Consider the following 14118-nt stretch of genomic DNA (forward strand, 5'->3'; position numbering starts at 1 on the left):
ATTAAAAACAATCCAGCAGTCACTGGAAAAAAATGACTCCCCCTTTTTAAAAAAATTTTTTTTGGTTTTTTTTTTCTTTTTTTGCTGTTTTTTAAATTTTTTGGAACATATTTTTTAAGGTAAAATTTTTTTTCCTTTGGAAAAAGAAATGTTTTCCCCCCCTAACCTAAGCAAGTGGAGTTGCCACTACCTAATTTCTCTCTATTGTCTTGCTAAGAGGTAGATAAAACAAAAGTGAACGGGGCTTCTAAGAGGGGGTCCCTCAGAGGGTGGGGAGGGGCTAGGACCGCCCACTGGACTCCCCAACTACAAAGATAGCCTGAGGGACCAGGGGGCCCTCAAGGCCAAGGCTCCAGCCCCCGCTCTTCTCCTAGTGCCAACTGAGCTGCCCACGGAGAAGGGCTGAGGGCGGAGCTGGAGCACCTCAGAGAAACCCTGTTGGAGGTCTTAGCTCTGGCTTCCTGACTTCGGGGCTGAGTGGGAGGTACCAGGCCAAACCCCAGATTTTACCTCGAACCGGCCCCCTCTGGTCGGAGGAGAATCTTCCTTTCCTCGCCCTATGGTCTGACAAAGATACAGAGCTGAGGAAAACAAACTAGAAAGGAGGGCGCAAAACATGGGACCCTGGGTCAAGGTAGGCAGGAGGGAGAGGCCATCGGCCAGCCCCCCCCGCCATCCCCAATGGTCTGAGCGTGGGGTCCTGGTGGGGCTGCCTATCCCTCAAGGTCAAGCCTTTCGCGGCAGTGGCCTCGACTCGCTTCTCGTGAGTCAGGGAGCCTGATGCCCTTGGTTCCCATCTGACTGTAAGGGTTGAGGTAGTTCATCCATTTACACTTGTAGCACCCATCACTGTGGTTACTCAGACACGTGCTCCCGGGGAGCTTCCTGCGATTTCCTTTCAGAAAAAAAAAATCCTTTTCTTTTTGTCTTGTCAGTCCGGATTCAAACCATACTAAGGCACCGGTTATGGCGCCCTAAGACTGTGCCCCGAGGGGCTGCACTCGGCTGAGGGGGGCAGGGCCTCTGGCCCTCAGCCTCAAAATCCACCTTCAGTCACTAGGCCTCCCCCCCTCCCCGTCCTGTACCCCGTAGAGAAGCCTTATGGATCCAAAGGGAAGAAACTCAAGTTTTAGCTGGTGTCACTCTACATCTGCAAACAAGAAACTTTCTGCATCTAAATCATGGCGAGTTTGGGTGGAAATGGCTTTGAGTCCCCTGGCATGTCCCATCTGCCTGCTCGTCAGGTCAGGCCCTGCTGTCTGCCTCCCGTGGGTTTAGGCCAAACAGTTTCACGGTTTGGATGTCAAAGCCACTGGGGTCTCCCCACTTGGGAGGGAAGGGAGACCCCAGCCTGGACCTGGGCCAGCAGAGGGAGGGAAGGGTGGGCCTGAGGCTTGGCTTCAGAGCCGGGAAAGCCCAAGCGCCCCCTCCAGGCTCTGTGAGGTAGTTACACGGCAAGGCAGTTCCCAGTTTGGCAGAGGATCTGTCTGAGGTGGGAGGAGGGGAAGGCACCCTGGAGAGCTAACTGAGGCCCCTCCTCGCTGCCAGTCTGCCAGCCTGAGAGGGAACTCGCCCGCCCACTAACTCTCTGCAGTGGGGGCTGGGGGAGGTGAGAGAGTGGCCCCAAGGGGCAGCGTCTCCCTTCCCCAAAGTGCAACCAGGAGCCTGTGGCCCCCTTTCTCCGCTCCCTACCCCTTGGCAAGAACCACCCAGACCTTGGCAAAATCCCCCAGGAACCTCTGAGGGGAAGCGACTGGTCTTGAGCTCACTTTTCCCAGGAGCCCACCCTGATTGGGACAGCCCAGGCGCAGGTTCGAAGATGGCTTCAGAAACGGCCTCTCTCGGCCTCTGTCCGTCTTTGGCACAGAGGAAAACGGACACGAAGCAGCAGCTGGAGCGGCCATTCCGCATCCGCCAGGTTTTACACGTGGGTCTTTTGCTGCCGGAATGAGGCGTGACAGACTAGCTCCCAACAGCCCCCCAGGAAGGGAGCTGCAGGGGAGGGGTGGAATGACAAGGACTAGGGAAAAAGAAGGAAAGAGGAGGTGATAAGACTCCCAGTCCCTAAAAACGGCTCTCCTCCGGCCCTCCCGGGGCCGAGCCCACAGTCCCAGTGCAGAAGGCCACCAGAGCCACTGCGGGGAACAAAGCCGGGGGGGACTGTCAGATGCAGCTTCCAAGTTAGTGAATGAAACCATCTTGGTTTTTCATGTGTTCCACAGAATTAAAAAATATATATATATCCTAAAGAGATGGTCTTTCTTACCGACACACACGCAGCGCACACACACACCTCTCAGAGCACAGAAGCGGTTTTGAAAAGTCGCTTTTCTCACATCATCTATCCCAGTGCTTTTCACCTTAGCTTCTCACCTGGAAACGGAGGTGCTGTGTGGGAGGAGCACGCAACTGCCCCAAGACCTAGCCTTTGGGGGAAAGGCGGACCCACCAAAACGGGGTCCACGACCCCGCTAAACCTTACCCACTGAATCCTAGTCCTGCTGCTTTCTGGTAGGGTGGCGTAGCTTTCGCCAATTTCCTGCTGGCACAAGGGGCCATGCCCGACCCCACCTGGCCACACTCCGGGTCTCCTGGGCCCACTGAAAAGGGAGCAGACCCCCAGGAGAGCCAACACTGCAACAATTGTATTTCAGGTACAACTGCGGGCTTCTTTCTTTCCTTCCTGATGGTGGCTTGAACCGGGTTATCAAAGCATGCTTGCTGCTGGAAACTCACACAATGGCCGATGTCTGAACTGGTATCTGCTTTGTTAGGGGGATAAAGCATCTATAGAGCCAGAGATGGAAGTTGGGAGACCCTCTATGTGGTTGGGAGGGACGGGTGGGACTCGCGCTGGCCTGAGAGAAGCCGACATGGGTCCCTGCTTCCTCTCTCTCTCTGGGGTACAGTACTGGGAGGAAGGGGGGGGTCAACAAGAGAAAGGAGGAAGACAATGAGACAGAAGCCTGTCCTGCTCCTAAGCCCCCTCCCTTCTCCTTTACCCCTTCATTCTCTACTTTGGGGTCCACTCTTGGGACTCTATGAGACCGATCTAAAGAGGAGAGGGAAGACGGGGCAGCTGTCTGACAACAGGGATCAAGAGAACCACAACAGGCTGAAAGTGAAATAACAATGAAAAAATGAAAAAACACAGTGCAAGGACACAGGGGGTGTGAGGGGACTTGTTGCTCCCATTAACGGAATCTTGGCTCCCATATTTCAGACAAGAGAAACAGAAGTGTTGTTGGGTTTTGTTTTTCTTTTTTTGTAAAAAAAAAAAAGGGGGGGGTCTTTTTTTCTTTTTAGTTATTATTTCTCTCCTCGATAAAACGGAGGCAATATTTTAAATATCTTAACAGCACCGATGGTGGGGAAAGCGGAGTGGGACACCTGCCCTTTCCCAGAGGGGGAGAGATGGAGACTAAGCTGGTGGGGGGCGGCCGGGGGGCGAAGCCCTGTTCTCCAGGGAAGGCCCCAGGCCCCAGAGTGAAGGAGTCTCCCCTCAGTGCCTCCCAACCCCTGTCATGGCCAGCCACCGCCTGACAGCCTTCCCCAAAGGGCTACACTGGCTCATGTTGTAAGAAATCATGAAACATAACTTTCTCATTTTTTTCTTTTCATTAAAAAAATAAAATATTCAAGACTATCAGCTTCTCTTGCTTTTTTTTATATAAAATATCAGCAAGCTGCAAAAAAAAAAAAAAAGGAAAAAAGATTTTCAAAAAGATTAAAAGAAAAAAAAGAGGTGGGGGAACAAAAAGGAAAGTAATCGCTGAGGTAACTTTATACCTTGAGGTAGTTTACTTGCGCACAGCATTACCTGACTGACTCCGCCCACTCGTCCTTGCGGTTGTCTCGTTGTTACCTTTGTTGCAATGTGGAAGGAAGGGGCTCGTGCAGCTCTCCCAGACAGAGGCCTGCCTTCCTTCCCAGCACCCTTGCTAGCATTGTCCAGGGTAGCTAAAGTGCACCACCTGGCTAATATGCATTGGCAATCCGTCTCTCAGGAGGGGAGGCCTAACCTCATTTAACTGATGGCTCCTGTCTACATGGGCTGAAGTGATTGGGCCTGGGAAATTAATAAATTAAGCTTATTTACCCCTTGTGCATAACGGTGCTGGCAATTTGAATTTTTTTTTTTTTAGGGCACACCTCATCATGGTGTCAGTAATACACGAAGGCAGAAGCCATCAGTTAAATATGCCTCTGAGATAAAGCAGAAGTCAGTACTTTCCGTTTACTGAATACTCTGAGTCTACGCCAGATGACGGGCTTTAGCTTTACAGGGGGTTCGGGGACGGGTTCCACATCCCACCACCACCAAGGGAACAGTGCCGTGGGGGGGAGGGCCCGGCCACCCCTGCCCCTGGGAAACCAGCCCGCGCAGGAGCGTGCGGGCTGGGCAGAGGGCACAGCGACAGCCTTTGGGGCCACTCAAGTCCTCCATGGAACTGAGACTTTATCAAGGGGAGTCACCCTCCCCTTCCCAGTGCTCATATCCAATCATTAAAATAGACTAAAAAAATATAAAATCTGCCTGAGAATGGTGGGAATCAGGGACAGTACAGTGGTTGGCCCCTACCCTGATGAATGTTCAGGACCACCCAGGCGCCCCGGACCATGAAGTGGAACCTCGACAATTAGGAAGGGGTGAACCGGGCAGGGAATTTGGTGGGGCAGCCCCGCAAACTGAGTTGGGGGCAATTTTCATTGTGCCAATTTTCAGGATGGTGACCTGGACCAGACCCTCCACCAGGGCACTTCTTTTAAACGTGGATTATGATGTAATCGAATCATCTTTCTCCCCAATCCTTTTTTTCTTATGTACTCCTCTCAGTTGGCTTGGGAAGGAGTGTAATTAAACTACAGAAGCTGAGGCGTCTTCTCTCCTTGAGTAGTCAGTAACAGAACCAAAGCAAGGCATGGGAATTCCCACTTCTTTCTGGTCGAACTGTTCAAACTACTAGTGTGGATACAGAAAAAGGCTATGTCAGGGCATGAGAGAAGCAGTCACTGTCTAATCAAAAAAAAAACCAAGGCAGGGGAGGAGGATTTTGGGTCAAGAGGCAAAACCATCCTTTGAGGCTGATTAAAACACCCTTCTGCATGTTTTAAAAACCTGAAGGAAATTTTATTTCTCTTCCCACTGGGGTCTGACCCACCCTCTTGTTGGGACCTGGAGAACTTAAAACAATCCACGTTTAAAAGCACCCTGAGCTAGAATTTCCATGGGGACGCCCTGAGGGAGGGCCACTGTGAGGCCAAATTGGTTGGATGTGTTTAGGGCCAGGAGATCAGGGTTCCTCACTGGAACATTGTTTCAAGCAAGTGGGCAAACCTGATCCAATCCCAGCCCAAGTGTTCCTGATTCCCATTCATTCTCAGGCCTGCGGGGGAAGAACATGGCCTTGATTTCAGCCCGTTGTCCTTGAGTCAGGGGGGAGAGAGGCTGGTCACTTCCTCCGGGCCTGGGCCTGATTACTCTGTCCCTTTTGGTGCAGCTGCTTAACTTGGGCCAGGATGTCTCGGATCTTCCGCTGAGCCATCTGCACAGAAACAGGCAAGAAGGGAAACGTGACAACCTCCATCAGCCCAGAGCCAGTCTTCCCTGGGAGAGGGACTCAGAACTTGGACCGCATAGCGGTGGCGAGAGGGACACAATGCAGAAGGCCGCTCAAAAATCACAGCCACTGCACGTGTGCGCCACTCCAAGTTTCTTCCCCAAGAACCAAGTCTTGGTGGAAATCGACCACAGAACAGTATTTACCAGAATGTCTCCTTTTCTAGAAACTGAATGTTTGCTTTCTTGCCTACAGAACAAGTTGGTCCAAGTTTTGGGTCAGGAGATGGAAGCCATTCCTCTGGCAGACCCAGGTACCGCTGTTTACAGTTTTTCATTTAATTCTCATCCTAACTGTTGCAGGAACTTAATATGCCCAGCTTGGCTGGGTGCAGCCTGAGATACACTGTTGATATCCTCTAAAACTGCATCTTCCTCACTTACTATATAAATGAGACCGTTGTGGGGATGGGAGGAACAAGTATATAAACCACGTGGAACACTGCTTAGCGTTAGAAGCATCCATAAATCACGGCCTTCGTGGTCAGATGAATGACTCCCCAAAAAGTCTGTCAGAGAAAGCTGCTTCTCAAAGGTCACAGAGCAGCCAGACATGTGGAGCTGACCACATCGGCCTGTCTCCAAAATCCATGCTCCTGACCCCAACACCACATGACCCCCAGACAGGGAGAGGCAATCTCCTGTGGAAACCTGATGGCTGGATCAGCCTAAGAGGATACAGCCACCGAGACATACTGATCTGCTAGGACAAAAGGGGTATGTGTGTCAGGAAACTGCCATGCAGACCCTTCCAACAGGAGTCACCGCAGTGGGGGGAGGGGTGTGTGTGTGTGTGTGTGTGTTTGTGAGAGAGAGAGAGAGAGAGAGAGAGAGAGAGAGAGAGAGAGAGAGAGCACAAGAGAGAGAAATATCAATTTCAAATTAGATTTCCTTCTCCTAACTTATGGGGAGCCAGAGGATCGTAACCCTCCCTTGCAGGTTCTGAAGTGGTCCCCAAGGCTGGTTAGTACTAGTTGGCTGGCTGGGTGGGGATGGAAGCGGGAAGGCGAGGACAAGCTGGAGAATCACTTGGGGAAAGGAAAAGGCTGCTCCGGCCAACATCACTGCTGCTATCATGATTTCATGTGTAAGAGTGGGGGTAGTTAGTACCAATTTCCTTTCTGATCCAGGAGAAGCACTACGACAGCAGTGAAGATATTAATGTGCAATGTGTGACATGATAATACTTAATAACATAATAGCATCCTAGACGCTAGATTAAGAAAATTGTCAAATTGTGTTTCATACAGGGGAATATGAAATAAAGGGAATAAAGCGCCTGTGTATCATTCACCTGGAAGAGAAGAACAGTTCGGAAGCCGGGCAGCAGTATCTCTCGTCTCTGTCTCTCTCTCCCTCCCTCCCTGTTTCCTCTCTCCCCACTTCCCCCTCTCTTTCCATTCTCTCCCCCCCCCCCGCCCCCACCTCCTCCTTGCTTCACAGCCTGTAGCCTGCTTGGCTCCTGCTGCCTTCCCATGACGGGAGGTCACACTTACCTGGCTGGCATAGAAATGCCCGATGATCTTGACAACGACCTGGTCATTCTCGTCTGGGGTCTGGTCTCTGGGCACTACCACCTCAGCTGCAGTTAAGTTTTGCAGCTCGTTCACCTGGTGGGGTGAGTGGGGAGCAGAGGGAAGTGAGTGGAGACAGGTGGGGGAGAAAGGCAACAGACTAAACAGGCAAGGAGCCAGGAGCCGAGCTGGGGGGAGCAGAATCAAGGAAATGACACAGGGATTTGCAGCATAAGCAGGGCAGGGGTGCAGGCACATGGGGCCGAGGGCCAGAGCTGCCAGCCCAGCCCTACTCGGGGCTCACCGTTTTGCCGCCCTTGCCAATGACACGACCAGCTGCTGACGCTGGCACCCGGATATGGGTCTCCAGTTTTACTTCCTCCTTAGGACCAAAAAAGTTCTCCTCCTTGAGCTTTCCATAAATTCTTCCCTGTGCCTGAGAAGAAGCAGTTGTTAATGTAAGGGTCCCAGATAGACACCATGTAAGGGACAGGGCGTCAGCATCAGCGCCCAAGCCCACCCTAAAGCTCTTCTGGCCCTCAGAGGTGTGGAACAGAGGTCCATGGGGCCGGACCCCTCGCTGCTCTCCCTCTTTCAAGCAGTGGGAAGGGAAGACATTCTTCCCAGGAGACGCCTGGAGGGACTACATTTAATTTGGATGTGGTAATCATTGGAAACTCAAAGTCCCAAATGACACCTGAGTGGGACGGACACACACACACACACACACACACACACACACACACACACACACACCACACCCCGGGCTGCCCACTCTGCATCCTCCCCCATAAGTCATGGTCAGAGGTCAGCATTGTACTCTCAGTGGAGGCACTGGGGGACTCAGTGTCATTCCCTCAGTGACAGGCAAAGTGCCAGGAGTCCTCAGCCCTCCTCTCCCACTGGTTTTCAGGAAGTAAAGAGGATGCAGAAGCGGAGAAAACAGGACTTTGATGACCACTGAGTAAGAACGTGGGTCTGTAGGCCGTAGCATGGACACACAGCAGGTGCTAGGGTGTATGTGTGCTGAGTGTTGAGGGCTGTTGGGGTTTGCAGTATGTGCTGGGGTTTGCGGAATGTGTATTGGGGCTGGGGGTCTGTGTTGAGGCTTGGGGTATGTGTGTGTGTTTTGGTCTGTCCAGCCACCCCCGACCCCAGATCAGAACCTTGAACTGCGCCTCGGGGGGTCCAGTGATGATGACCATGCGAACTTTTGAGTCCGGAGTCTCGGGAGGAGCGATCTGCAAAGCCGACCGTGGGTCAGAGTGGGAGGGGAGCTCCCTCTCCCCTACCCCAAGCCCCCACCCCCACTCTCATTTCCACGGGCAGCTCAGAGGACTCAATCAAGGAAGCCCCTGGCCACTCCCCTCTGTCCTCCCATTGTTCATCAATTTGCTCGAGCAGGCCCAGTAACATCTCCATTGTGAGACTTCTTGTTACTGTGTTTGGCACCCTGAATACGTCATGAGTAGCTTGCCAGGCTTTGCCGTGCGGGGGAGATACTCTCGGTAGCTTGCTGGGCTCTCCGAGAAGGGCAGAGGAATCGAACCCGGCTCGGCCGAGCTGGCTGCGCGCAAGGCAAACGCCCTATCGCTGTGCTATCACTCCAGCCCCCTCACCCAACGAAAACTGGGACTTCATGTGGCTGAGGGACACTTTCTCTCCGTCTCTGCCAGTGACACCCTCCAGCCCCAACTCTGGAAAGAGAGGACAAAGCCCACAGATGAAATGGGGCATGAGGGCAGGGCTGATCAGAAAGGCCCCACTGGGCCCCCCAACAACCAACAGTCCTGGGTGCCCCGCTTCCAAGCACCCTTGGTTCAGAGTGGCCCTTCACTCCCAGCTGATCCCTGGCCATGAGAGGGGCAGCCATGGAAGCTTCTCTGCCACTGCTCTGCCATGCACTGAGTGGAGGGCTTGCTGCTCAGTTCCACAGCGTTGGCAGAGCTGTGTTGTATGAGGAAGCCGGAGGCTAGCAGGGCTGACCAAGGACCCTCTTGGAGGCTCCAGCTCTTGCTCCCGTTTCCGGTCAGACGCATAGAAGGCCTTCCACAGATGTGTGCCCGGCATGCTGAGGGTAAAGCCCATTGGACTGTGACCCCCCCCCCCCCCCAAGGGACAAGGTCCTAGCACCCGCCACACGGAACTCCTGGGAAGGCAGAGAAGCAGGTCACCTTGATGGAGGCACTGGCGAAGCGTGAGAGCTGCTTGATGTGCTGCCCCTTCTTGCCGATGATGGCGCCCACCGCCTGCGCGGGGATGAACACCTGCACCATCTCCTGCTCCGGGGCCTGCTACCAAGACAGGGGGCGTCACTGCCATGGGCCCAGCACCGAGGAGGGTCCCCTCCAGGAGGACGGGGAGGCACAGCCCACACCCCTACTCTTCAGCCCTGATGTCAGCAAGGGGAGGGGGGGGGAGCACTGCCTGCCCTGGGGCAGGTTTCCTAAGTGCAGGTTCCAATGTCTGGGGCGGGGAGTGCAGTGGGGAGGGGGAGGGGCGGGGGAAGAGCAAGGGGGTGCTCTCTAGGCCTTTCTCCCTGCAGACCCCCGCCCCCGCCCAGTTCCCTGGGGAAGCCCCCAAAGACACACTTGCACCTGCTGGCCCTTACCATGAAGGAGCTGTAGGGGGCAGCTCCGGTGACGCTGCTGGGAGGCGGAGGGACAGCACTGGATGAGGCTGGGAATAGGCCGACCGCGGCCAGATTCAGGCCCGGGATGAGATGGGACTGCAGCTGGTGGAGGAAGGGAAGGAGGACATCAGCTCTGTTCTAACAGGACCCACTCATGGGGCCCTGGTAGGTGGCCCTGGCTGAACCAGAAGGGAAACGGGCCAGAAGACAGTGGTCCCCAAACGGGAAAACAAGATGCTTCTCCAGGAACCTGCCGGGACCTCAATCTTTCAGACACAGGCGCAGATGGCCCTAACCCTGCTCTGAAACATTTCTATGAGAACAAGTGGCAAGAACCAAGCCCCCGACACTCAGAATTTTCCCCCCTCTTCTGTCATGTGCCCTCTACTTCAGTCCTCTAAAACAAAACCCAAGAGTATCATAAACCTTAAAGCCTAAGATGCGACATTTCCCTGAAACCTAGGAATCAACTGAACAACCTCTGTAATAAGGTAGTACAGCAGAGAAAGCAGCTGCCTTGCACACCGCCAACCTCAGTTTGAAGGCCAGCACCCCATATGGTCCTGAGTCCCACCAGCTGTGCCCAAGAACAGAAATAAGAACTCTGATTTAAAGGCCTTTGTCCCAACAAGCCAAAGTTCACTAGCAAAGCAAGAAGGTAAAGGCCTCCAAGTGCCAAGGAGAGTTGCGGGCACTCACACTCATGGCAGCCACGTCATTCTCATAGGCTTCACGGACTTTCTTCATGATTTCCTGCTCGGCCCTGCAGCAGTTCTCAATGGCGCCCTTCACCGTGATGGTCCTCTCAGGGTTATAGAGGGTGAGGTCCTGCAGCCTGGGAGGGGAGCACCCGTCAGCCCCAGCAGGCCACCCACAAATGCAATTGGCCTCACTTCGGACAAGAGCTGCCTCTGGCCCGTGGAGTATCATCAGGCAGGGAGCGAGGTGCAGAGAGACGAGAAGACCCAGCTAAAAGCCCTCTGTACTTGAGAGGATTCAAAGGCAGGCTTAAGGCTCAAGCAAGTAAGAACGATGCCTGTGAGCAGTTCCCCTGGTGGGTCTGCGTGGGTGATGCAATTCCTAGGTCATCTGGGAAACCCAGATCACCTGCAATTCCTAGGTCATCAAGAGGACCCAAGGACAAGCACCAGCCCTCAAAGACAAATGTCTTTTACTGCTTCTCTGAGTTCCAATAGGCAAGACTGCAACCCAGCCTTAAGGGCAAGACTTAGGACTCGGATATAGGGACCAGTACATAGGGGCAGTGCATAGGGTGCTTGCCTTGCACGCAGCCGACCTGGGTTCAATCTGCAGTGCCCCATATGGTTCCCTGAGTCCTGATTCTTGAGTGCACAGGCCAAGGAATAATCCGCGACCCTCCACCACCAGAAAAAATGTTTTGCACTCAATGAATCAAGAACTGCCAATGATGCCCTGGTCCCCCACTCACTTTCAGGGAAACAGGGGTGTGACTTACGAGGAGATGGTAATTTTCGTCTCTGTGTCCTGCTCCACCTTCTTTAGGTTGCGCCCCTCCTTGCCAATGAGACGTCCCACAAAGTTGTTATGGGCCAGGATCTTCAAAGGAACCTCATCCGCCCTTGGGGAGAGGAAAAATTGAGGGTTAAGAGGGAACCAAGCTGAGACTTAGCCAGAGGTGTGGTTTCCCGGATGAAGTGTGTTTTGAAAGATTATGAAAATAAGGGGCTGGGAGACAACCTGGTGTTTAGGGTCCATGCCAGGCACGTGCCTGAAACCAGATCTGATCCTGGCATTGGTCGCCTCGTGCCTGGGTCAACTGGCGATCCCAAGCTCTTGCAGTGACCCTGGTGGGGTCACTGGTGCCTGATTCTATGGAGAATATCAAGGGAGTCCCTGACTCCCCCCACCCCCCAAATAAATTATGAGAATCGGTAGATCAGTTGTTTGAGGAGAGAGAAATGGGGACTCCGGAAACCATGGCTGTTGCATACATGTTACTGTGGGAAGGGGACATAGACCACATCTCGTGAGAGCGATCCCACAGAACGCACAACATGATCTAGTTTGTGCTAAAACACGTATGTCCACATGTGTGCACACACAGAAACACACTTGGTTTCTAGGTGGGCAAGCCAGCCCAATTCCTGTGGAGCATGGGAAGACTGTCCATTTCTGTGTGTGTACCACTGAAGCCATGCCTCCTGCCTGTGATTCCACACATACTAGTAATGTGTGAACTGCAGGGTCAGAGAAACAGCACAGTGGTAGGGCGCCTATCGTGCATGTGGGCTGACCCTGGTTCGATCCCTGGCACCTCATAGGGTCCCCCAAGCCCTGCCATGATTCCGGAGCATAGGGCCAAGAACAAGTCCTAAGCACCAGCGGGTGGGGGCCCCAAAGCAAAGTGTGTGCTGCAGTGGGGCAGGTGGCGTTCCCAGGTGCCCAGGATGGCCCGTGCCTTACGTTTTGGTGTCCTTGGCCTCCTTGTGCATAATCTCCAAGATCATTTTGCAGGCAGAGGAGCAGCCCTCGGGGGTGGAGTGGACACTAATGGCCTTCTCGGCAGCACCCGCGTTTTCCTTCCTGTGCACGTCTATCCTGAGAAGCACAAGGACAAGGATGGAGACTGTCCCTGGCCAGTCGCACTAGGTCTCCTCTGGGTCCCCCTGCAACCACGCATAGGCAGAGAGCCCACTCTTGAAACAAGGTCAAGCGCCAGAGTGGGCAGAAAAGGGTCAGAAACACACAGCCAGCCTGTCTCAAACCTGAGATAGCTGAACAGGAAGGCGGCTCCTCGAGCAAGGTCGGGTCTGAGAGGACCACGGCTCTAGAGCTGCATGAGCCCCCTCTAAAACCCTCCATCGCCCCCCGCCCCCAAACAGCTTTAAAGAGGTGTTATGAATTAATAAGAGCATAATGCGATAGCTCTTTCTTATCTTATGGGTCATGAAGATTAGGGAAGAAGGGTGGCTGTGCCTTGTGGGGACAGCATGTGACCGATCTCAAAGTCCCTGCCGGTCAGTATTGTTGCCACCAAGAAGTGATGCTAAAATCACAGAGCACAAAAAATGTGCAAACCCCCGAGACTGGAACGGCTTGATATGAGTCTCGGGGATACACGGCAGACCCCCTTTCATCAAGGACCAGGTTCAAACACTGCCGACCAAAGGCACTACCCAGGCCTATCCCATCCTCCTCTCAAAGGAGGCTCCCCTGGAGGTGAGCCCTGAAGAGACAGGACATTGTCCAGGCAACATTCCCCAAGAGTCAGATGTCAACAGCTCTCAGCATGCTCCCCGGGGCACTCTCCTTCCAGACACCACCAGCTGCCCTCAGCCCCGCCTCCACTCCCGGAGCTGCCCGGACTCACTTGGACTGGGTCTGCTTTGTGATGTTGCGGATGGTGGCACCCTCCTTGCCGATGATGGCACCCACATACTGGGTGGGCACTAAGAGCCGCAGAGGGATGTCCACTTGCTGCTGCTTGGCTGGGGCACCTGCTGCCACAGGGGAGCCCTGGCGGGGCTGACCCCGAGAGCCGAAACCCCCTCGGCGCCCATTCTCAGGGCCCTGCGCTATCTGTTCGTCTGGAATGTAGGAGACCTTTAAGGCATGGTTCTCCAGCTGGTGGCCGTTCAGCTTCATGATGGCTCTGGAAATGGGAAACTGGTCATTCTGATGCACCCCAAGCACACCCAAAATCCACTGGAAACAGAGAAAGGACGCCCGGGTTCACTATGCTGTGACAACTTGCCAATCTTAAGAGGAATATGCTATTTCTATTCAATAAAAGGGCAAGCCCATGCACGGGAGCCAAAGTGAACATCTGACTGTTGGATTGAGAAGCACATGTTAAGCAGAGGATGGAGGTATTTGTTTTTGCCTTTGGATTCTGGCTCCTTCTGTACTTAAGGAACTATACTGATGGAAAAGAAGCTAACAAAGCCTCGCAGACAGAGTGGACTGCTCACGCCTGGAGGTACGAGTTGCAGTATTACCTGGGCTTCCTCTAAAGTGAAGGGCTGTTCCCTGGCTACTCGCTGGTCAGAAACGCTAACAAGAGGCAACAGGTGGTAGGAACTGAGCAAGTGGGCAAAATGAAGACTGGGAGATTAGTCTCCCAAGGGTCATCAGGAAGCTCCATGGAACCCCGAGCATCTAAAAGAAAATGCTTGGAGCAGGGGATACTGCTCAACAGGCTGGTGTGTTCCACACGCAGGCCTGCTGTGGGCCTGGTTCCATCCTTGGCACTTCATGGTCTCCTGAGCTCCACCAGGAGTGAATAACCCCCAAGCACTGAGCCAGTGCCCAGAGAACTGAGGAAATAGTACTCCCCCACCTTAAATTTTAAAGTGGTGGACAGAATTTGT

General features: G+C 53.6%; 1 protein-coding gene across 2 annotated transcripts in view; it reads right to left on the bottom strand.

Moving 5' to 3' along the window:
* Window positions 1–5453: 5453 nt before the first annotated feature.
* IGF2BP1 (insulin like growth factor 2 mRNA binding protein 1) overlaps window positions 5454–14118 on the bottom strand; it is a 40126-nt gene continuing 31461 nt past the window's right edge. The window contains exons 6-15 of one of the 2 annotated variants that reach the window (XM_056127709.1): window positions 13119–13400; window positions 12212–12346; window positions 11244–11366; window positions 10466–10601; window positions 9746–9868; window positions 9309–9428; window positions 8301–8375; window positions 7439–7570; window positions 7117–7230; window positions 5454–5546 (exon numbers count right to left, since the gene is read on the bottom strand). In XM_056127709.1, coding sequence (XP_055983684.1) covers window positions 5454–5546; window positions 7117–7230; window positions 7439–7570; window positions 8301–8375; window positions 9309–9428; window positions 9746–9868; window positions 10466–10601; window positions 11244–11366; window positions 12212–12346; window positions 13119–13400 — 1333 coding nt within the window. The remainder of the gene's footprint in view (window positions 5547–7116; window positions 7231–7438; window positions 7571–8300; window positions 8376–9308; window positions 9429–9745; window positions 9869–10465; window positions 10602–11243; window positions 11367–12211; window positions 12347–13118; window positions 13401–14118) is intronic. The other variant, XM_056127710.1, reaches the window with a different exon arrangement.

This window comes from Sorex fumeus, unplaced genomic scaffold (assembly GCF_029834395.1).
Source record: "Sorex fumeus unplaced genomic scaffold, SorFum_2.1 ptg000063l, whole genome shotgun sequence".
NCBI classification, from domain to species: Eukaryota; Metazoa; Chordata; class Mammalia; order Eulipotyphla; family Soricidae; genus Sorex; species Sorex fumeus.